Source organism: Plectropomus leopardus, chromosome 8 (assembly GCF_008729295.1).
Source record: "Plectropomus leopardus isolate mb chromosome 8, YSFRI_Pleo_2.0, whole genome shotgun sequence".
NCBI classification, from domain to species: Eukaryota; Metazoa; Chordata; class Actinopteri; order Perciformes; family Serranidae; genus Plectropomus; species Plectropomus leopardus.
Window position 1 is genome coordinate 23525467 of NC_056470.1, and position 24351 is coordinate 23549817.

At 41.0% G+C, this 24351-nt stretch overlaps 1 protein-coding gene across 2 annotated transcripts in view; it reads left to right on the forward strand.

The window, feature by feature from the left end:
- Positions 1 to 23798, forward strand: part of LOC121946432 (prickle-like protein 2) — a 49114-nt gene extending 25316 nt beyond the window's left edge. Inside the window, exons 2-9 of one of the 2 annotated variants that reach the window (XM_042490988.1) lie at positions 12538 to 12722; positions 16882 to 16995; positions 17112 to 17249; positions 17676 to 17879; positions 18748 to 18934; positions 19604 to 19758; positions 20241 to 21030; positions 21935 to 23798. In XM_042490988.1, the coding sequence (XP_042346922.1) occupies positions 12591 to 12722; positions 16882 to 16995; positions 17112 to 17249; positions 17676 to 17879; positions 18748 to 18934; positions 19604 to 19758; positions 20241 to 21030; positions 21935 to 22896 (2682 nt within the window). In that variant the 5' untranslated portion in view covers positions 12538 to 12590 and the 3' untranslated portion in view covers positions 22897 to 23798. The remainder of the gene's footprint in view (positions 1 to 12537; positions 12723 to 16881; positions 16996 to 17111; positions 17250 to 17675; positions 17880 to 18747; positions 18935 to 19603; positions 19759 to 20240; positions 21031 to 21934) is intronic. The other variant, XM_042490989.1, reaches the window with a different exon arrangement.
- Positions 23799 to 24351: the final 553 nt, after the last annotated feature.

Below are 24351 nucleotides of genomic sequence, written 5' to 3' on the forward strand. Positions count from 1 at the left end.
CGTGTTTCACCACTATATATATATATATATATATATATACACACACACACACACACACACACACACACACACACACAGAGCAGAAAATATATCGAGTAAAAAAACTTCAAACCTCCCACTGTACTCCGGCTTTAATATTTCACCGGATGTGCTGAGTCTTTGAGAATGTGAAGCTGTTGAAAGTAGTAAAGTGCTGCTGTTAGAAGTAGAGAGGAGTGACTAACACAATTTACACTCGTTTGCATGTGATTTTAGTTGTTTGGTGCACACGGTAAATAGTTCAACAGAGTTCATAAATCCCAAGTGTTTGCTACATTGCTGCTGCAGAGTCCACAACAGGCAGAGGATGATTAATTACTGTGTGTTGGAATAATAATTCCACACAGTGTTTGTTTACAGGGAAATAATTGCCTACATACAGCACTGAGATTAGCTGACAACCAAGAACCTGTTGAGACGATTAGTATCCTCTTTTGTTCGGCTTTTTGCGTGCAGGGGACGCAGGAGTGAAAATGAAACTCTTTGCCTCATTTCATGATTAATGCTGATAAGAAATATCCATGAAAGGCACAGGAGCCCATATGCGAATTTTTGCGTTGGTTTAAAAGGGGAAATAGAAAAAATGTAAAACAAGGGAATTTATCAACTCTTATTACTGCTGACGTACAACATCATGTTAGCAGATAAGGAGATTAAGTCAGCTTTGCACTATCTCTGCTGTCATGAAGAGTCTATAGTCGATTTTGATTGGTGTTCCTCTCACTGTGAAGAGTTAATAGAGCCTTGGTCAGGCTCGGAGCTTCAGCCGAGCACCTCCTCTCATGTCAGCTTTTACATAAATAAGAGCTTTTTCTCTCCATCACTCCCTCTCCTTCTCTTTCTCTCATGCACACCCACACAGAGCCTGTCAGAGGCACATGAGGATGGGAGGAGGAAGGAGGGAGGTGGGTGAAGCATGACACGTGAAAAAGGAAAAAGCGCTGCTCTTAACACTGCATCTACAGCCCTCCATCTATTGTTTCTCTCGCTCTCCTTCCCTTTCCAGATACCGTATGTATTCAGGACTATTTTCTCTAACTGAAATCGGAGCTATTGTGAGTTTATACGCAGAACACTTTTCTTTGTTCTCAAAATCACCCAATTACCCAAAGATCTTCTCTCCTCTGGCACAGAGATGTTAATTAATCTCAGTTAATTTATGTGTAAATTAAGACACTGCTAATTGGATCTTACTGAAGGAGAAGCAAATTATGAAAAAAATAAAAGTAAATTCACATTCAGTGATGAATTATGATCTGCAAAACATGATATGCCCACAGCAAATACATTACATAACCCTGGTGCGTAATAGAAAGAACACTAAAAGATTCATGTTTCCCCACAAAGACGCTGGTCGGAAGATAAATATGTTACAGGTCTCTCTCTGCTTGTTTTTCTATTGTTAAATCAATAAAATCATACATTTCTTAAGACACTAGTAAATGGGTGTTGTTCAAGACTTTGCACACACCAATCCGTTGCCACGGCAACTTGCAGCATTTTTGCAGCCTACACTTGGCTGACTGCTGCCTCACTGAGGTTCAGTTTGGATGAGTTCTCGGCTATACACCAGCTACTGCAGCTGGTTAAAACGGCAATCATCGCTGTCAAATAATTCAGACAATCTATACGCTCAAACTAAACCCATCATATGACTGTGATTATTTCAGAGGTGTCAAGTAGGTGCAGATTAATGAATTGTGTTGACCTAAAAGCGAGGTACTCTGAAAGCAGCAGGCTGCCTTCAAGAGGGATGACAAATTATAAATTCAGTGTCTATTAAAAGTGTTCACCCCCATCTCAAGTCATCATGTTTTCCAGCATTCAGAGAAGATTGAATGTGGCTTTTTTGACACTGAGCAATAGATAAAGACCCTTTAGACATTTGTATAATATACAAAATATATTTTTCAACCCTTTTTAAAGGTAATAACGAAATCATCACTGGTGCAGACAACTGGTTTTAGAGATTGCGTAATTAGTTAAATGGAGATCACCTTTGTGTATGTAGTCAAGGAGTTTTATTTAATTGTAAATCTACCTGGAAGATGTTTTGGTGAAACGGTATTGTCCATCCAGGCAACTCAGGGGATCAATACAAGACAATTTCACACACACACACACACACACACACACACACACACACAGAGTTAAATCATTAAAGGGAAAATTCACCAACTTTGCGTGGCAGTCCAGTCAGTGGTAACTGTAGTCAGCTGAACCAATAAATTCCTCTGTGTGCTACACTAACCTCAGAAGTTGAGTTCTCCTGCTTGTGGAGCCATGCCAGCAGTGCCTACATTTACCATGATGCATTGCAGGTGACCTGCTCACCTATAGCTATTACTTTGTTGGCTGAGGTTTACAAGTTGTGCCTGTGTTCCTGCAGGTAACGAAATAAAAAAGCTGCAGCTCTGTAGTCTGACCCACCACGAACCAAGACGACAACACGCTTTGTTATTTTATACGTTGTCCACAGCAGCACATTACTGCGTCACTTCCTCCATTTCTTGTATTTCACAAGCCCAGCTTGAAAGTCGCCAGACATAATTTTTTCTGTTTAAACATTTAATTGATTGACTACTGTTGATTGCACAACACAATGGCTATAGAGCAGTGAAAACACTGCATTAAAATTGGCTAGCTATTAGGTGATCCACGATGAAGTCCATAGCAAAGGTCAAAATCAAGTAACACTAGGTTTTCTTCAATAAATAAAATATAGTATATGTTACATTATATATCGAAAAGTTGAAAACTTATTGCTCCCCACTTTAATTACTCTGAGCATTTTTTAAGAGGCAATTCAATAAAATAGATAAAAACAGTGTTAGGTGAAAATAATACTCACCCAAAGGTCCCCAGCACTCTTGGCCCTGTTGGCTTGGATGTCTTTTTCAGTTTATCTTCAGGATCCTGAAGAAGGTCCACAACACAGGTCTGTCCACGTAAGGAGAAAAGCTTAAGTAAGTCACATACGGGTACTCTCAGGGTTGATGACAACATCCGTAAAAGCTGCCCAAAAAATTCAGTGCAGCCTAACAATACAGTTTGGAATCGCAGGGAAATGTCAGCAAAGGCACCATCAGGTGGTGTGTGCTCTCAGCTCAGGCTCTGGAGGGTCCCTGCCGACCATATCTTCTTGCAGCATCTTTCCGCTGCATTTCTTAGGCCTTCACCCTGGCTCGAGTCAGCCAAAACACAGTAAAAACTATCCTCGTCCATAACATCCTCTGCACTCATATTTTAGGATGCCATTTTCAATTTCGGAAAGTTTGTTATACAAACGAAGAGAGTAAAGAAGAACACATCCCCCTGGCCACCCAGAGGCAAAATCCAACTTGTGGTTCTTCCTGCATCCAACTACATCACTGTCACGTCAAAAGAGGGTGCTGGATACAGGAAGAATAACAGATTTTTCAGCTGCAAACTCGCCTTCAGCACATACTGAGGACTTAACACTTCACTTAACCACATTTACCATCAACAGGGATTGGACATCCACAAAAAAAGCAAATTTTCCCATCAAGAAATTGAAAGAGAGCAACACAGCTGTAAATCTGCATCAAGGAGACAAGTGAGGGAGGCCACCAAGAGACCTCCGACAACTCTGAAGGACGAGCTCCAAAGGCTAAGATCAGAGAGCCTCACTCCGCATACAACAAATAACTAACTGGGTGCTTTACCCATCGCTTTATGGGAGAGAGACAAAGAAAAAGACATTTTTTCAGTAGATCACTGTCAGAAAAGCCACATTAAATTTACTTTGTGAGACAAAAAAAACATGAAACGTATTATCAACCCTTTGAAACCCCAGAGTGACATCACTTTTCTTGTGCTGCTTTCGGACGACATTCACAATATTTAAACCATTGAACCATAAGCAAATTGGTGCAATTTCTGTCAAAAAAAAGACAATGAGCCCTTTAATTACAAATGTTTTACAAATTGCAAGAAATTAGTAGATTTATAAAACTATTTTTTTTAAAGCTAGGGGAAAATGTCTGGATAACAAAGAAAAAAGGCTGGGGAAAACTTCATTTATATTTAACATAATTATATTTTGAAAATGTTGTTAAATTAAATAATAAATAATATTTATTTAAAATATCAAGCAGAGACTTGTTAGAATGCCTTGTGAATTTGTTCTGTTCATTTAAGACAGATTTCATGCTATTCTATAATAATACTGATGCAATTTATCAGATTATCATCTGTCTTCACATAACTGTTGAATACAAGACGTTGTGACATTTTAGGTATAAAATGGCACCCAGAAAGTGTCTCTAATATCATTGGTTATAATTAGGATGTCATTGTGATATAAAGGTCAAAAATGTAAAAAAAAAAAAAAAAAAAACAAAACTGTGCGGGGAGGTCAAGAAGGATTATAAGATGTTTGTAATGATTGTAGACAGAGGTCAGAGAGTCTGCGGCTTCTTTATTACAGCCATTCTCTCCTCCAGGTGATTCTCCTGATCAGTTCCTCCTATCTGGTTGATAGTGTATTGATCAGAGCAATCTCTTGGTCCTGCAAGGCACAATTGCCCATTTCTGCTACAGACCTTTACACACTGTTAATTACAAGAGCCTGATGTGTCTATTTTTTACCTGCTTTCTTTATTGATAAAATAATTTTAAAACCACTTCAACACCGAATGATTAGCATCAATGGAGCACAATGTTCTTTTGACATAAATTCCAAAAACGGTCTGTATTAAAGATAACTATCAAAAAAAAAAAGACAGACAGTACATTTACTATAATTATCTAACACAGAGCAGCTCCAGAATGAACCATCAGTCCTCAGAGCTTTTTCAAGATGAGTATGTACCAAAGCATGTTAATGTCTCTCCAGTAAACAAGGTTATGCTTCCAGGAAGGCGGTCAAATTACAAATAAGTAGAAAATTACAAAATAGAGAATACTGAAATACTTATTTTCTCCCAAAATATATTACCACTTCTTCTTTCTGCAGCATGAATTACCCAAAAGTATGCCTCCTCCAGGAAACAGAAGTTCACAACTTGTCTCTCCTCTCTCCTTGTGTTGCTGGGGAAGAACAGAGGAGTGTGTTATGACTAACCAGTCGGCCTGGCGAGTGTGTATTACGTCAAAAAGTCACACACTCATCAGCGGCCTTCTGTACCAGCTGAATGTGCATTCAGTCAAAAGTTAGGGTGTAAAAGACGACTCATTGCATTGAAACTGTTTGATACTAAAGATGTGTCTTTGTTTAACAATGCACTGTAGAGACACAGAGTACATCTTAATAAGCGGGGTGTGAAGGGACCATTAATTGAAGCACTGGTGCACACAGTGACGTTGTCATTCTCTCTATCTAACCGTGTACAAAATGAATTTCTTCACAATGGTTTTACTAATAGAGACACAGAGGATTAGCTGCACAATGCAACAACCAACTGGCCACTTTACTGTTAGTATTTATAGTTTCTCTACCATACTCCATATAACATCACACATCATTTTTTAACCCTTAGGGACTGTTTGGTGCTTTTTAGGCACTATTCATTCTTTGATCATTTTGGCTGTGTTCATGCATATGGCATACATTTTGGAAAGATTGCGTATTTTTGTTTAATCTTGGAAATTCCAGTCTCTACAACAAGTCTAAAGTACACTAAGCAAATTGGTTACATTCATTTTGTTAAGTGCATAAAAAATGAAACCCAAACTGCAATTTTTGAACCCGCAACCATCAAAGCACAAAAACATGCATTGTATTATTTCTGAGTGTCATTCTGGGCTTTTGCCATTTTTACTATTTTCCACCTGATGACATCTTTTTTTTTTTTTTTTTTTTTTTTTTACCAAGTTTTTCATATGGAGGAAATAGATGCTATTTCCTACATGCCTTTTTAAAATTATTTTGTAGAAAAAAAGGTTAGAAAAATAAAACAATAAAACAAACTAGAAGAAAATGTCCAGAGAAGTATATTTACAATAACTACATTTTTATATTTAAAATTATTTTACAAAAATAATAACACATATTTCTAAATATAAGTTTCAGCATCTTTCTGTGGTCTTGGCACATTGAGCACCACAAGCTGTGTGCCATCTAGTTCCATTATTAAAGAGAAGGCAGACATCTCTATGGGCGATCTCTCCAACACTTAGCAACTCACAACAAAACAACCTTGATTGATATACTAAAAAGATACTAATAAGACACCACAGTGCTAATTAAAAGACTTTTTCCACGGCAGACATTTTGTCATAGCAGGTAAAACACAGCTATAACTCATAACATTATTCATGGCTCCATTTCATTTAAATGTCCCAGTAAGCCGTGTCACAGAGCCAGCACACACAAAAACAATGGCCCCAGCCTTCATCATTGTTCGCTGTTAAACCTGTGGTTTTCCTGCTATGACATGTCAAAATGTCTTCTGTGAAAAAGGATTATTTAAAATGTTTCTGGTCATAGACCTTCATCGGGCTAACTTGATGTATTTCAAGAAATATCCTGTCTTACCAGAAGTTCCAGAAAGTGACTGTATCTGTGGTCAGATGCAGCTTTATGACATGTTTAGCTTAGTTTAGCACAAACCCTCGAACCATGGGGGACACATCCAAACTAACTCCGCCAAAAGTGGCCTTCAAATACACATCTTCTTTATGCAACTCTCGCTAACACAGTAACAAGACAGTGGCTCTTAAAAAGCGGTGTGCTTACACAGATTGGAGCCGTTTTCTGAACGAACAGCAGCTGTGTCTGTTAACATACAGGCAGTCTCTGTCTGTGAACATGCCAGCTTTGCACACTTTTCTTTACCAGAAAAAAAACACAGTTGTGTAGTTGTGGCTAGCTTGTTAGCATACAAGATAAAACATGTAAGTAAGGCAATTTTGGAGTTTTTTCCTATTTTGATAAAGCCTGACTCTGTTAACCCCTGCTTTCGGTCTTAATGCTGAGCGAGGCTAAACCAGCCTCTCTTCTGCTCAGAGATGAATCAGTAGGAATGGATCCTAAATCTCAGCTGACTATACTAGATGTGCATTATGACTGACTTAAAAACAAACTAGACTGATGAGGGGAGGAAGTGCAGGTGAAGAAAAAGGGGCGAAGAAGCTCAGGTGAGGTGATGAAGCAGAGCAACAGGCAGGGAGCTGATTGGCTGGGAGAAACTGAGGAGCAGGGAGGGACTAAAGAGGCTAATACAGGACAGCTGTGCAGATGGGTAAATGAGAAAAGGCAGCATAGGAACACAGAAGGGGAAAATATAATAAACTACAAGCCAAGAAAACAAGAAAACACAATCATCTTAATAATAAGCCGACTAAGTGAAAACAAAGACAGACTTACCAATACAGGCAACTTAAATGAATCTATTACACTTACAGTCTTTCCAAAAGTCTTAACAAAAATCAGTACACAGCAGACTGTGAAATCTAGTCTGTATCATGTATGGATCATGTATCATGGATGTACAGAGAGAACTGGGCACAATGTCAGAAGCGGGGCCCCATTCATTCCTATGAAAGATGCTCAAGCCAAAAAAGTTCAATTACGAGGCATAAAATTACTTGGATCATCCACATCCATGGGCCCATGGAGCAAGCACACTAGCGTTTCCTTAAAACCTGCCTTCCACACACTCATTTTCAGCCTAACTCACATGAATGGCCTTTTATATTAAACTATATTAGTTTCTCTTAAATAAGCGCCATTTAAGCATTGCTGTCCCAAAAATAATATCATTTTAAAAAACTCTGATATATCATAATGTAATTCTTTGTGTTTTGGCCCCATGCCAAAACATGTCAGACCCAGCAGTTGTAAAATAGCTGTGGAAATTAGTCTCAAAGTCACTTTTATGCTATAGACATATTTTCTTTGCCAATTATAATCTCTCTTCACCTATGAAGCCCCTGTATGACCAACAGTGTTGCCTTCTGGTCCACCTTCTCCTCCCTGCTCTTTCTATTCTAGCACTAAAAATAAAAATAAAAAAATAAATGCAAAGCAACAGTGAGCACAAATTCTACACAGAAATTCAGGCGACGTGGGTATATACCTATCATGAAGCTAGCTAGCCATCAACAATAACTAGCAACTGCTATATTGACATGTAACTAATTTGACATCATTTAGCTAACGTTATCAACAGGCAACAGCTTTACTCAACTTACACGGTTTGTTTTGGAGAAGGAGGGAAAGGTTTTTAGCCTCTTGCTGGTTGGTTTGCTGTACATATTTTGTGGTACTTTAGTTAAAACTGCCATTTCGGAGCAGTGCTGCCCGCGCGCGTCTTCAACTGTGTCACGTGATCACAACGGGACAGCGCGTGACTTGTATGCTACCGCCCATTCACGGTGCGTTTCAAGACCGCTGGGAAAAACGAGGTATGACATCCTTATAATACATCCAGGGGTATGACATGTTACATATTAATTGAACGGTTGTAAAAAGTGCGGGGGACAGAGGGCACAGATACGCCAAGTGCGGAGGACATGTCCCACATGTACCCCGTGTATGCTACGCGCCTGCTGCTGGCTGTAGCTTCATATTTAAGGTAAGATGTGAGTGGTATAAATCTTTTCATTTGGTAGCCTACACTGCAAGAAAATGAATAAGTGTAATCTAAAAATAACAAAATATTCCTTCAGCCATTCAAAATCTGAAGAAAGAGGCTTGGTATCATTGAAAAACATGGATGCTGGGCAATTTAACAAGGAATGGCTCAAAAATGAGTAAGAAATTAGCAAGAAGTTACTGGAAAATTCTCTGAAAACAAGCTAAAACAAAAGAAAATGAAAAAAATTATGACCTTAAGTGCTAAAAATAAAGTAAAAAAGAAAGTAAAGTAAAATTATACATTTGGATATACACCTGTAAGAATTTTGATACATTGCCACTCCACACATCTAATTTTAAGACATTTTTTAATTACCTTTTATAATTTTTTGCAGTTTTCTGGACATTTCTTGCCAAGCTTAATGCATTTTTTCCCCATGTTTTCAGAATAAATTAAGCCACCTTTCTCAGGTCCCAGAAATGTATGTGTTTTTGAAAGGCATCTCAATACAGCACGACAAAACTGATGTTGATTCAGGTTCTAAAGGATTAACTGATTGAAACAATAAAAATTACCAAAATGATCGATATTTATCACCTCTAAAACCAATACTCCTAATGTAAGTCTCAGAAAGAGAGTAGATGAGTATATTCCCCAAATATTTGATTATTCATAAATATATATAAGTTAATTTTTGCTCAGTAAAAGATATGCAATTAAAACACATTCCACCCTCCCTATGAACCAGCTGGTGGGAAAGTGAAATTTATATATTAATGCCAGCATGTAGTTCAAATTTTAGTTGCAGCAGCAGCTTACTGGTAAGATTTATTGCCAACATAAGTCACGTTTGAACTGATGTCTAACTGGCGCAACAGGCTGCAGGCTTCCCAGCAGGCCCACTCTCACTCAGCCTCCCTGCACTAATGAATAACAGCCTCAGGCCAAGCTAGAGGCTCAAGGTTACATACCTGTGATCTCTCCTCACAAAGAAATCAGCAGCACCCATCTTAGAGAGATAAACAGTACTCAGCTCTGCTTAGATGGTGGCTGACTCACTGGCTCAGTCTGTGGAAATGTCTGCTGTTGGTTGGCCACTGCTTCATCTCTGCTTTTTTTTTCCTCTGTGATTTCTAATCTGTATGAAATTGTGTTGCTGTCTAAAACTGCCCAAAAAGACCTGTCTTATGCAATCATTTTGAATCAGAAATGTCAGGGCCTGGTTACACTTTGTCACCGACCAGCATGACGTGCTGTTTCTGTTAGTGAACTGCTGCGACCTTGATACATGACCTTCAAACACAGAAAAACCTCTCATCTCAGTCTCAGCTGTCTGTGCCACTTGTGCGTCCACATTGACTACTCTCTGAGTATCATTACAGCCTCGGACGTTTCCAGTCGACTCTCCATCAGCTCTGCTAAATTTGTGCTAAATTTATGTAAATCTACGCTCTTAAGTCCATTTTACCAATACTGGTTATGCTTTTTTTGTGACTGATGTTGGGCTAAGGGTCACTCATCAGGATGACGAAATCAACTCACCACTTTCCTCCTGCCAACTTTGCTGCCTGGCTGGTTGAATTTTTCAAATGTACACATCAAAGTAAACACTGGAAATTGTGGAGAAGATGGGCAGCAGCTTTGATCCCACCACATGGGCAAGCATCTCTACGCCCATCTCTGCTTCGGAGGCACCAAGGCAAACACAGATGAATTAAATACCAGCTGCGATCCTGGTCACATGTATCTTCTCTGCCAAGCATCCTGCTAGTCATTGTATGGGGACTGGATACTGAACTGGATAATCTCTGCACTCACCTAAGTTTCCAACGGGATGTCAGGAAGAGAAATGCCTTTGCTAAATCCTGATATACTGGACCACACTATTCAACCAGGTGACTCTTTTTCTAAATTCCAATCTGACAGAACAGAGGACTCTGATAAAAAGGAGTAGGCACGTGCTTTATGATGAATAAGCATTGGTGTGACAGTAGCAGTACTAAAAAGATGTCCGGTTTCAAAACGCTCACTTACTGCTATATACCATTTAGAGGTGGCAAAAGAGCAGAGTCACTGGTCACACTCAAATAAAAGTCACTGGTCAAAGTCAAAATACATAAACAAACTATGATGCCTGCTCATAGTAACATGCCTCCATGTCACTGAGGGCATGTGCCCTACAGACTGTGATCCAGGACACCATCGTGGATGTCACTGACGACTGGTGGATTTAATTTGGACTGGTAAATGGACACCCAAAGCCCTTTTACTCTACTTGTCACATTCAGCCCATTATTCATTCACTGGTGGCCAAGGCTACCTTGCAAGTTTCCACCTGCTTCTTATTTTTTAAACATTTATACACACACACACCGCTGGCACAGCCATCTGTAGCAATTTTTTTGCAGAGTATCTTGCCCAAGGATACTTTGACATGCAGACCGAAGGAGCCAGGAACCCTCTGATGAGAAGACAACCTGCTCTACCACCTGAACTACAGCCACTATACAATTTGTAAAACCACAAAAATAAATTAACCCAAAACTACTTTTAAATCATTCCACAACCAGAAACTACCAGAAGCATCTGGTATGCAATAAACACACACACTGAAGCTTATCTGGAAACGTGGAAAATTATAAAACGTCAGCCTACCATGTAAAAAGGCAAAAATGGGCTAAATTGCAATGCACAAGTTGAGGGTGCTGACAGGATATATCTGTCCCTTTTATGATTTCACTTGAAAATCCCATTGATTATATTACAATAGCCTTAGCAGGTTTGATAATCACTTTTCAAATTCATATTATAACCACGTTTGTTTCCTTCCACTATACACTAATTGACTCCATTATCGCTCCACTCGTCAGCTTTCAAAATAACAAGCCATGAGATGTAAACAGAACTCATTCTTGCTCTAGTTTCCGGCTCATTAAATATTCCAGTTGCCTGTAAAATGAGTTGCATTTCATTTTCATACTTTGGCGATGGGGGCGATACCTAGTCCCGTTAATTATTCATGTGTCAGTAATGTGTGCAGCTGTTCTCCTCTCAGACAGAAAGAAGAGGGAGGAAAAGATTGAACTGATCTCTAATCTATTCATTCAAGTAAAGCAGGGAATGCAGATAGAGCGGTGTCTGCTGATAACGATGTTTTGAGACTGCATTGTCAGTATAGATTGATTTTGTAATATAAAGTGCTGTGATTTTAAAGCGTCTTGTGAGGAGCTACTGGTAGTTAATGCTATGGTTTTGCTGAGTGTGAAGACATGGGGAGGCAACTGTTCGTTCAAAGCAATTTTCTTCTGAAGAGGATTTATCTAGTGTTGTGTTTCAAATGATGATTGACAACTTGCAGAGCCTTTTGCGCTTATGCTAAATACATAGGGGAGGTCATTTTTGGCTCATGCACTCTTGTGCAGGGACACTGCAGCCTTAGTATAGAAGAGCATCGTTGAGATATTTTTGGAAAACAGTTCAGATGGCTGCAATTGATGTGGAATTTTCTGCTGAGGTACTATTTCCATAACTCGACACACCAGCTGGTTTGTTATATAGAACCATCAAAGAAGTCATTATTGGAAACTGTTTGGAAAAGTGTGCACTTTCCAAAAAATATTTGACAGGTGATTGGATGAGCTATCTGTCTATCATGGGCTCACCTTAATCTTAAATGAGATCTACCAAAGCCAGTGGGGGGAAGAGTGAAAACATCTTTTCCATCAAAAAAAGACTTCAGTGCCATTTTTTGCTCTTCTTTCAATGAAGAAATACTCTCCAGTTCTTATGCTGTTGCAACATCTATGTGATTGGCCAGGCCCATCTGAGGCCATGATGAATTTAGTCTGAACTTGCAGATTCATCTGTTTCCCAAACCACTATCTTGCTCTCTCTTTTTATTTCAATTTCCTCTTCTCCGCCTCCTTCTCACTCTTTCTCTGTGTTTCCTCAACAGGAATACCTGTGTCCACTGAAGCGGTTTGTGTAGAGGAGCATGTTGTGACAGCCATGTCTCTGGAGATGGAGAAGACCATCACCAAGCTGATGTACGACTTTCAGAGGAACTCCACCTCTGATGATGACTCTGGATGTGCACTGGAGGAGTATGCCTGGGTTCCCCCCGGCCTCAGCCCTGAGCAGGTACACAAGCTCCAGCAGTCATCACAGTCGCCTCCTTCCCGCCTCCTCTAAGTGTTTCATTAGCTAATGCTTATTTTTGTCCGGCACAGCTAGACCGTGTCCAATTCAACCGAATCAGTCAGAAGAATTAAATTATTCAGACGATAAAGTATCTGTGGTGTTTTCCTAATAATCCTGAGATGGAAAATTCACTGATCTGAAAACAAGACAATGTATCATTATTGCTTTTTTAAATCCCCTTCATGGTGGAGGGGAGGGCAGGGGTGACACACAAATCACAGAGCTGTCAGGAGTTTCTTGGAAGAATAACTGTAAGGACATTTTTCGGCTGTCAGTGTTAAAGCTGACACTGTGTAGGAACCGAGTTCACAGTCAGATGGCAGACAATGACAACTCTAACCGACATCATAAAAAGGAAACTCAGACTGATTAGCTGATTGCTTTGTCTGAAGAATACATTAATTAAGCAAATGTCGTCTAAGTCACTCATCAAAAAACGCAAATATCACCCTATTATATATTGAAATGTCTAGGTTTATGCGGAGTCCCAGTTCATATGAAGCTGTCATCACTTTACCTGATCACCATCAAGTCGACGATTATAACATTTCTGTAAAAACAAGAGAGAAATGTGTTACTGTAGACTGTAAAAATATTTTCCATTTAATGAATTTGCAATGCCAAGCCTCGGTTTGTTCTGTAGTTTGTGTTTTCGTGCAAATTTAAACCCAGAGGAATGGAAGCAATTTGAGTCAGTGAATGTTTGGATGAATCTAATTGGAAATGTGCGGCAACGTGTTTGTGCATCCAGGTTTCACAATTCCCTGCCTGTACTCATTTGCAGTTTAAATGCCTTTTAATTGCATGCATGACCAAGCTAATGTAATCAACTATGTAAATCCAGAGCAGGATAATTCCCGATCATTTTTTATTTTTGTCGATTGTTGTCATCAGTTCTGACACATGACAAACAGAGCTCTGTTCAGCTATATTGGGTATAAACACTTCTGTCTTTATTTAGTAAGGGCAGCACTCCTGGGGCTCCGTTAACACATGACAGGCTGGGCTGATAACAGTCATTTTCCTCCAGTCAGCCATCTTGACAGGATGCTCAAAGAGACTACAGTCTCTTTCCTCCAACAGGGGGTGCAGGCAATTGTGGCTGCCTATTGCTTTTTTTCATACACTTGAATGTAATGATTTTTAAGCCTGTCATTTCGTGGTTCTCTCCACACAATGTCATGTGACATGCATTTTGACGATCAAAAGAAAATCATTACTGCATTCAGCTGTCAGAACTCAAAATTGACATGACTTCATTTTGTGTGACAACAAGGATCATTTGGCTGAACTGTTCACCACTGACCATCTCTGGCCCACCTAACAGTTGATTCTGTCTGTGTTAGTTAAGAACAACTTCTTTATATTGTAGTTTTTTTTATTTATCCTTAATTGTCAAAATGTTTTGTATCAGCTGTGCACTGCAGTTATTTTAAGAGCTTACAATTACTAGATTTGTTGAGATAGAGCCTCTAATAATTTGAAACAGAGCTGAAGCTATTAACCAATTAATCAAGTAGTCGATCAAAATTAAATTAAGATGCAATAATTTAGATAAGTACGTAACTCTTTGAAACTGGTGCCAAATCACTTTTCTTGTGCTGCTTTCAGACATCTATCACACGCGTCTAAAACTTTGAACCCAGAAAAAATAGTTTGTTTGTTTTTTTCCTAAATATATGTGGAAAATTAATCAATGAGCACCTTACTAAGAAGTGTTCCACAAATTGATCTCTCACTCTATATATATAATTATGTAACCTAAATTCAATATGTAAGTATGATAGTTACTATGATAATTATTGGAATTTTTAAGCACTTTCCTTAGGTCATTTCCTTGTTGTTGTTGTTGTTTTTTTTAACTTTCTTTCTGGTTGTTTTATTTATTTATTTATTTAACTCATTTTCAGATATTTTTCTTGTAACCAATTTGCTTGGGTTTTAAAGGGGTTAATTGTTAAAGGTATACAATGTCTCAACTGTCGCTTAACATGCATTGTGGCTACTCCTCCCTACACTGCTTGTACATACGCTGCAAGCTACTATTGTAGGATTGTCACATTTGTTGTTACAGAAAAACCACAGTTTGCCGTCACCATCTTGTTTTTTTGTAGGCAGAGGGGACTGACTCTGTCAGGAGATGTAGAGGAGATGGACTCAAATCCATGAGACCTCAGGCAACTGGAACTAATAGTTTTTTTCTTGGTTGGATAAGAGAAACAGCAAACAGAAGACCAAACAACCAAAACAAGGATCAGGCAAAGACTGAAGTGAAGACCAGAACATAAATACAAACTTGTCTGAGGAGGAGATGAAGTGCAGGTAGAGAAAAACGGACAGGGAGGCTTTGGTGAAAAAGGTGATGAGGCAGAAGAACAGGCCGAGAGCTGACTGGCTTAACACAGGAGCAGGGAAGGACTAACGAGGCTGATGCAGGGCAGGTGTGTAGCTGGGTGAATAAAGAAAAGGCAGCACAGGAACAAAGTGAACAGAAACAAAATTCACAGTATTCTCAAAAATACACCGAGTGAAGATGAAGACAAGTGTACAGGGGATGATTTTTTATTTAACTCACATGTTTAAGCGTTACTAGGCTTAGTTACGCATAATTAAGGGCAGGGCAGCTTTGAGTGACCTCGGCTGCTCAGATCCTCCCTTTGCACCTCCACAGCTCTAACCTCTTGCCCAAATATGATCATTTTGGGCTCCAAAAAACCAAGATGGCCATCACCGAAATGCTGAGTTTCAGGATTCAAAACAGGAGTCACAAACCAATGAGTGACATTATAGTAGCTATGTCCATTATTATATTCAGAGCCCAAGATACAGTGGAGATATTAAGGAAAGTTTTAGGGATTTTTTGCAGCATGATAGACCAAAAAAAACTTTAAAGCATACCTGTTTCTTTATACGCTCTCCTCATATGAAGAGCCCGATTCTGGAGAAAAGCTCCTAACTTCAAACGACCCTAACTGGCAAACTTGTCATAAGGCTCGGTGTCACCCTCCTCAGCGAAGAATAAAACAAGTGGGTGGGTTATAGAGAATCTGAGGGGCAGCACTCAGAGATTCACTTCCCATCCCTCTCGCTCTCCACCCCACTGATTATGTAAATTGGATCACAACAACCTCAGCAAAATAGATCGTTACACTGCGCTGAACACTAGACCACTTTGTGTCAATGGCTTTTTTGCTGAAAATCAGAGACAAGTGACAAGACTGCTTTCCTTTCTTTGAGTGTTTACTTTTCATACACCAATCAAGGTTTTTTCCATTTCACCTGCTAACATGCAAATGCAAAAGGAGGTTCAGGCTGCCGATTCCCACTGCATCGTGAATTAAAAATTGCAACACCAGCACGGAGATTAACTTTCAGCAATGTGAATATTAGCTGTTGAAAATTTTAAGCACCTGATGCTGTTCAAGGTTGTGTCTGCGGCAACGCAGAGCTCACTGTGCCACACACTTCGAATCTCAGACACTAATTTCCAAGGGCAACGATGATGGAGGGCAAAGCAAAACAAATTCTATTGGCATGAAGACCATGATAAATTCATCTCAAAGTAATTTCAGATTCATTTAAGTGGGTTTGTCACCATGAATTAATGTAATAATGTAGATTATGTAAAATAGCCTATCTCTCACTCAGTATAATGTGCACAATGACTTAGCTAACACTCTGAAAGTCAGCTTCAAATCATATGTAAAATGGCTGTTATCAATATTTTTATGACAGCTTGTATTCAAAAAAGGATATTTGTGAGCATCTATCGGCTCATTGTTTTGATTTTTCAGCCACAAATTAACCGTTTCGGCAAAAGTAAAGCTTGAGTGACATCTAAATCACGTAATTTTTTTTTTGTCATCATTTATTCCCTGATTCTGTTTCCATTGAACTATTAACAATATGCCAACTTTTCTACATTCCTCAAGCAGAATTTTTGGGGAAAATTGGAGAATTTCTTAGAATTTTCTGCATTTTCACTCAGGGCTCATGAGCCAATTGAAAATGTGCATGAAACCCGGCGGATTTAAATGCACCCAGTGAATGCCGGTTTAATATTTGAATATCAGACCCACATGTTTGATGTTTGTTTCAGGTGCATCAGTATTATAACTCCTTACCAGAGGACAAGGTCCCTTATATAAACAGCCCTGGAGAAAAATACCGTATCAAACAACTGCTTCACCAGTTGCCACCACACGACAACGAGGTAAAACATTTTTAACAGCAAATATCTAATTTTTTTTAAAACAATTATCATTATTGTTATGACTTCCTGAGGCATATTAGTTTTTATGATGCTTGATGATGAATTTTGTTGTTCAGGTGCGTTATTGTAATGCTTTGGATGAGGAAGAGAAACGAGAGCTTAAGCTTTTCAGCAACCAACGGAAGAAGGACAACTTGGGCAGAGGCAATGTCCGTCCTTTCCCTCTCACCATCAACGGAACGATCTGCGAAAAGGTAAAATCAACAACTGCCATTTTGTCCCTTATTATAATTCTTGAAAATATTCAAGAGCAACAACTTTTAAGGCTTCCCTCTAAAGAAATTTCACTTTCTATTCTATCTGTATAATTCAGTTCCCAATTTTCAAATTATACTCTCGTTTTTTCTTGGCTGGGCTTCCTTTTGATCAGATAAATGAAAGAGATATCAAGTAGAAAACATTTCAATCTTGAAAAGATCATAGTTATTTCAAGTGCCATCTCCTCATCCTCTCTCTCCACAGCTCACAGTTTGTATTCAACTTTTTCTCTGCCTCTTCTCCCACCCGTGCCTTTATTTTCTTAACCTCTTCTCTCATCTGCCCTCGTTTCCTTCCTTCCCACTCTTCCCCTCTCCTTTTCTTCCTTTTCCTCTCCTCTCCTCTCCTCTCCTCTCCTCCAGTGTGGTGGTCAAATAAACGGAGGGGACATTGTGGTTTTTGCTGTGAGGGCAGGTCATGGAAAATGCTGGCACCCTCACTGCTTTGTCTGCAGCATGTGTGAGGAACTCTTAGTGGATCTCATCTACTTCTACCAGGATGGCAAAATCCTCTGTGGTCGGCACCATGCCGAGAGGCTGAAACCCCGCTGCTGTGCCTGTGATGAGGTGCGCCTGTCTGGGCCACGAGCCCCTAAGGGTTGGAAATGGCTGAATGGTTCATAGCAGAGACTTGGATGGGGCTGAAACTGGTCTGGAACGAAAAGATGTCTTGGTAGTCTTGCCATGTCTCACAAAGTCTTGTTTTCTCACCGTAATGTGTGGCAAGCTGGCCTGAGATAAAAAATATTAATAACTTTAGCTGCCGAGCTCTGCACTATTAAAGTCTGGTACGTTTTGTTTACTTAAAGGGACAGCTCACCTCAAAATCAAAAATACATATTTTTACTCTTACCTGTAAAAGCAAATTCAACCAAGTGTTGAAGATATCGGCCATGGAAATGTCTGCCTTCTCTAAATATAATGGAACCAAATGACACTCGGCTTGTGGTGCACTAAGAGCCAAAAAAATCAATTTAAATAAACTCAAGAGCTGAGGTGTAATGTTAGCTAGCTCAGTGGTGCTAGGTGAGCTAGTTCCATTAAATTTGAGAGAAGGAGGCGGGCAGCTGATATCTCCAACACTGGGCAACCAAAACAAACTAGATAGATAAAAGCACTACAGCTACGAGGAAAAATACGTATTTTTGCTTCTGGGGTGAACTGTCCCTTTTAAATATAGTAAAATGCAGTACTCCAGGAGACAAGGAGACATAAGGCAAAAAGGGTTTATAACCACTGTTTAATAGTTATGATTAGCTAATGATGGTGCCCTGAGGTACCCCAAACATGATCACTACCCAAAATGATTTTGCCTCTTCAGCAACATTAGAAGTCATCTTTGCAAAAAGCTGTAAAACCACTTTAAAACCAGCTCAAATGTTCATGGAAATCATAGAAAATCTTCGCTAATGAATGTAATGTCTTTGTCATGCAGATAATCTTTGCTGATGAATGCACTGAGGCAGAGGGCAGGCACTGGCACATGAAGCACTTCTGCTGCTATGAGTGTGAGACCACCCTCGGCGGCCAGCGCTACATCATGAAGGACGGACGGCCACACTGCTGCAACTGCTTCGAGTCCCTTTACGCAGAGTACTGTGACGCATGTGGAGAGCACATAGGTACAGCACATGTTTAATTGCTGCTTTAAATCCTCTGACATGTATGAACTGTTACCAAAACACATGGATGTGATTTTCTTACACTAACATCATGGAAAACCTCTAACAGCCATTTATTGTGAGTGTGGGTGTTATCAGCTCTGTGAGCTGTGCCACAGCTGTGGAGAGGCGGAGTCAGCGCACTGAGATGTGGATGGTTATTATCATCCCAAGCTCCAGTAACACTGAAAGAGTGTGTGTGTATTTCAGAGGATGCTCCCATGTTGTATCCAGATGGAAGCTGTGAAAGATGATTACTTCCCCTTGCTGGGAAGCAGGGCTGCTGAAATGTATTCGTGCTTTCACAAATCCAGCGATCATGTATGGGCACAGAATCACAAATGTTTTCCTTTAGGAGAAAAAAAAGCTCTTTTTAATCCATTTCAGCACTAAGTGGAAATTCTGACAAAAATGAGCTTAACCTACTGGCTAATGGCTAAAATGAGACTGTGGGCTGTGTTCATTAGCCCGCAGAGTTTGTCGAATAACATTTTTATAGTAGTATTGGAGATAGCTGCCATCACATTACCACTTTTAAGCTGTTAATGCTCCACCTCTTGTGCATTTACTAATGAACTTGTTTGTGGTATGTTACATTGTAAAATGTATGTTTTTCCTTTCTTATCAAAGGCATTGACCAAGGCCAGATGACATATGACGGGCAACACTGGCATGCAACTGAAGAGTGTTTCTGCTGTGCCCGCTGCAAGCGCTCACTGCTGGGCCGCCCCTTCCTGCCAAAGCAGGGGCAGATCTTCTGCTCACGATCCTGCAGCGCTGGACAGGTGGGCAACCGAATGTGTGACTTAAGGCCTTTGCACACTGAGTCAGTTTTTTTTGTCTGAAATTGTTGCATGTCTAAAAATAAATACGGCCTCACATTGTGTCAGTTATGTTTGCACTACTGATTTTTATTCATTCAAGTTTTCAAAACAGGTTCGATTTTCTACGTTTTTTAAACATCTGTGTGTCATATTGCACATTTGCACGACAAACAGAACAATTAAAACACATCGGACTCAGGGTGCAAGATTTCTGCCCATTTTTTTTTTTTTTCCGGACGATGGATTAAAAAACGCAGCCAAAACAAACTGACTCTGTGTGCAATGGCCTTCATTGTTATATTGTTTTAAAAGGGACATTCAACAGTTTGTCCACATATTTAATAATCTTACGTTTCAAATATTTTAATTAGAGCACAATGTTGTATTGTTACATATTTACAGCTTTAATAATCTTACTAATCTCTTTTATTTGAACCAATCAGGATCCAGATGAGTCTGACTCCTCAGACTCAGCCTTCCAAAGTGCCCGTTCCCGTGAATCCCGCCACAGCACCAAGATTGGCAAAAAAGAGCGCAGGAATGCTGAGCAGGAGCGGCGGAGTGCCGAAGCCCGCCAGTCAGCTCCTCCACCCATGCCTGACCGTCTGTCTGCTGAAATTGATCCCCTCTCTGTTCAGATGGACCGCTTAAGCCTCTCATCCAGCCAGACCCCAAGCAGGACACCCAATCGCACGCCCAGCCGCACTCCGAGCCGCGCCCCAAGCCTTAACCAGGTGTGGATGAGCCGAGATGACCCCTACGTCCCTGCTGCCTACGAGGGCCCCCAGCGGGAACCCTCCCCCACACCAGCACCCATACATCTGCTGGGTCAGTGCAACCCCAGGCAGGGCTACAATCCCAACACAAACGCTCAGACTGCAGCCAACGCAGGGAAGAGGCCTGATTCCTGGGGGAAGGAACAAGGAAACACCAAGAGGACCCCTATGGCCGCTCTGAGGGGCCACTCCTTTAATGAAAACTGGACCCACCACAGCCAGGATGAATTCAGGCCAAACAAGCTGCGCACCCAGATGAGCTTCAATGAGATGTCTAGCCAGAACCAGGGCTTCTCTGACAAGAGGAGCATCAGCCTGCATGGGTTCCAGAGAGACGGCAGACCCCCGCTGACCAGGAGGAATCCCATCAACGCCATGAGCTTCAATGAGCCCCTCACTCCCCTGGAGCAGACTCCTCGAGGATCCATGGACTCCCTCACCATGTCTAATGCGACAGGTACAGCGATGTCAATAATGCAGTGTCGTACAATAATTAGGGATGTTCCGATCTAGTCTCAAACATCGGATTGGGGCCGATCAAGGCATTTTTTGTATTTAGCTTATGGAGGATCTAATCCTTTGTTTTATGTCAGCTGTCACACAGATGTTTTTACTTTCATGCAGAGCATCACCTCTGCTCCACCAAGCTATCTGTCTTTCCTCTCTGCTGAACTTATGAGCAGCATCTGAGCCCGCAAAACACCACACACCATAGACGAAATTTGCAGTCTGAGACTGTTTATTTTTGTTATTTACCAAAGTTATGAGCGCTCATTTCATTTCAGCTCAGTGTGAGAGTCTAGTGTTTTGCTTTAAGCTATGTCACATGTTGATTCTCCCCGCTCAGAGGAGAAAGCAAAGGAGATGGGTGCACAGCTTTTGACAGCCACGCTGGTAAAAAGACAACATAGTTTATTTATTAATGAAGCATAATCTACCCAAAAGACAAAAAATAGACACTTAGCAGAATACAGCTCATTAAGGTTACTGAGACGCAGGCTGCACTGCAGCAACAAACACCGGACTCGCAAAGGGACAGAGACATTCCCTTCAGCAAGGAAGCCGACAAGATTAAAGGGAGGGTTTGTCACTTTGTACTTTATCTTGTAAAATGAATAAATAAATAATAATAATAATAGGCTAATAAATAAACATCAAGGAACAGCTTGGATGCTTAAATCAAGCCTTCCTAAACTCTGCACTGTGCAGCTGTATTCTCTAGGAAAGCTAAACTATGGGATCAGGACTTTGTATCGGCAGATACTCAATACTGAATGACGCGGATCAGGATCGGGACATCCCTAACAATAAAATATGATGCTGAATGATGTGAAATGTGACGTGTGATTTTTGTTTTTTAGCAGGTAACTCTCTGGACGGGGTCAGTAAGCGTCAGGAGCATCTGTCTCGGTTCTCCATGCCTGACCTCAGTAAAGACTCGGGTGTGAATGTGTCTGAAAAGAGCAACATGGGCACCCTCAGCTCCTCAGTCCAGTTTCACAGCACCGAGTCGCTGTCCTCCTCTCGCCCCTACAACAACAACAACAACATGTACGCTCCTCTGAGAGTCGGCTACCCACTGCAGTACTGGGATGGCCCACAGCCACTGGGCTTCGATGGCAAAGGTCGCGTTGGGGTGATGGGCAGCAGTGGAAACCTGCGAATGGCTCCCATGAGTGACAGAATGCCCCGCCGACGCATCAGCGCGCAGGAATCTGTGTCACAACAACAGCAGCCACAACCAAGACGCCGTAAACACCACCGTGGAAACCACAGTAACGGGCAGCACCGCAGTGGTCGCCACCACAAACGCTCCCGCCGCTCCCGCTCTGACAATGCCCTGCACCTGGTCGCGGACCGGCCTACTCAAATGGTAGAGCTGCCATACCGTCGCGTCCAGGAGGATTATGACCGCTTCCCCTCTGGTAGCGCTGCTCGAGAGTTGTTTGGTCTGGACCCCGGCGGATACAGACAGCAGCCCCACCGACCCTGCCCCCGCACCACATCTGATCTCACCCTGCAGAATGCTGGCTGGCAGCCTGTGGGGCTAGGCGGACCATGCTGGGGCGATGGGTACATGGAGGCTGCTGACCCCTGGTGCTCCAGCTGCTCCTCTTCCTCCGAGTCTGAGGGAGACGAGGGTTATTTCCTGGGTGAGCCAATCCCTCGGCCCGTGCAGCTTTGCTACATCAACAATGAGGAGCTGCGCCATCGCTACAGCCCCTCTGGGATGGCTGGCCATCACGGACCTCTGCACGGACCGATTCACGGCCAGCTGCACACCCGCCAGAGGAGGAAGAGCAAAAACTGCATAATTTCTTAGATATAGAGCAAAGAGATGGTGAGGGATGAGCAGGAGAGTGAAAGAGATGAGAGGGAGAGAGGGAGAGGTAAGGAGACGGTTAAAGCAGCAGAGAGGTGGAACAGAGGGAGTGGGAAGGTGAGAGTGAGACAGCGAGAGTGAAAAGTGTGTTTGTGTGTGTGTATATGTGAGTGTGTGTTGGGGTTGAAGAGAGAGAAGGCCTATTTTTTGTGCTTGTGAGCTTACACAACTCTACACCGGCTAGTGTTTGTGTACACCTACACAGAATGATCTAATCATAAGAGGAAGCTCAGCTGGCTTACACAACAGAAATGTTTACAATGATGGGGATCAACTCCTCTGATGGTACCAGGAAGCACTGATGAATCTAACTACTTAATATACCGCAGCTGAGGTAAATAACCCGATGTATGTATGTGCGTGTCTGTGCGTGAATCCATGTTACAGAGCGATTGGACAATTCCTTTACAGTTTGAAAAAAAAGGGAAGTAAAACTGGTCCAAACTGCAGCGATCTGACTGTTCATGTCGCGGCTCAGTGATCCAAGCCCTGGGCAGTAAAACTTATTCTATGTGGACAAACCAGAAATCGTGTTGGGATAGTGAAAGTTACGTGCTAGATTCCAAGCTATGTCATTGTTTACCTCAGTGGAATCCAAATGCTGCTGGAATATAGTGTTGGCTCGCTAGCCCCGTTATCACCTTGTACAAATAGTCTGTTGAACTTTGTGCTCTACATAGCCGGCTCTCCATGCTTTACCAAGGACAGAGCGCCAGACAGCGTCTGCTCCTTGACCATTCAGGCACAGTAACGTCAGGTATGGTCCCGTTTTCTCTTCTGCAACATGCTTTGTTTTTTGAGAGTTACCCATAGATGATTAAGAATTATAACGATAATAATAATAACGCTAATAATAATAATGAAAATAATAATTATGAGAATATTAAAGAATAATACCTGTTAAATGTATATATAGTAGTAAACCTAATAAAATAATGGATGAAGTGATGTAAATGTTCTGTACATATGGTCTTAAATATTTATATATTTTGTAACTAAAGAATCATTATTTGTATAACATGATGTAGAGATAGGGAGACTTGCATGTTGATTTGTTGTTGTTGTCTCATACTGAAAATAAAGTGTACTTCAATTAACAACCAGCAAGTTGTATCCAAAGTTGTTCTGATTGGTCAACTGCAGTGTCACACTGACTGTGCGCCAGATCGATACTGCAAACTACTTCTAAAGGGGCAGTCCCCCCCAAACCAAAACTACATGTTTTCGTCTTACCCATAGCTCTGTCTATTGATCTAGATTGTACTGGTTTGACTTGCCATTTGTTGGAGATATCAACCATAGAGATGTCTGCTTTCTCTCCAATACAATGAAACTAAAGGCACTTATGGTGCTCAAAGCACCAAAAAAATACATCTGAATAATTGCTGCAAGCAG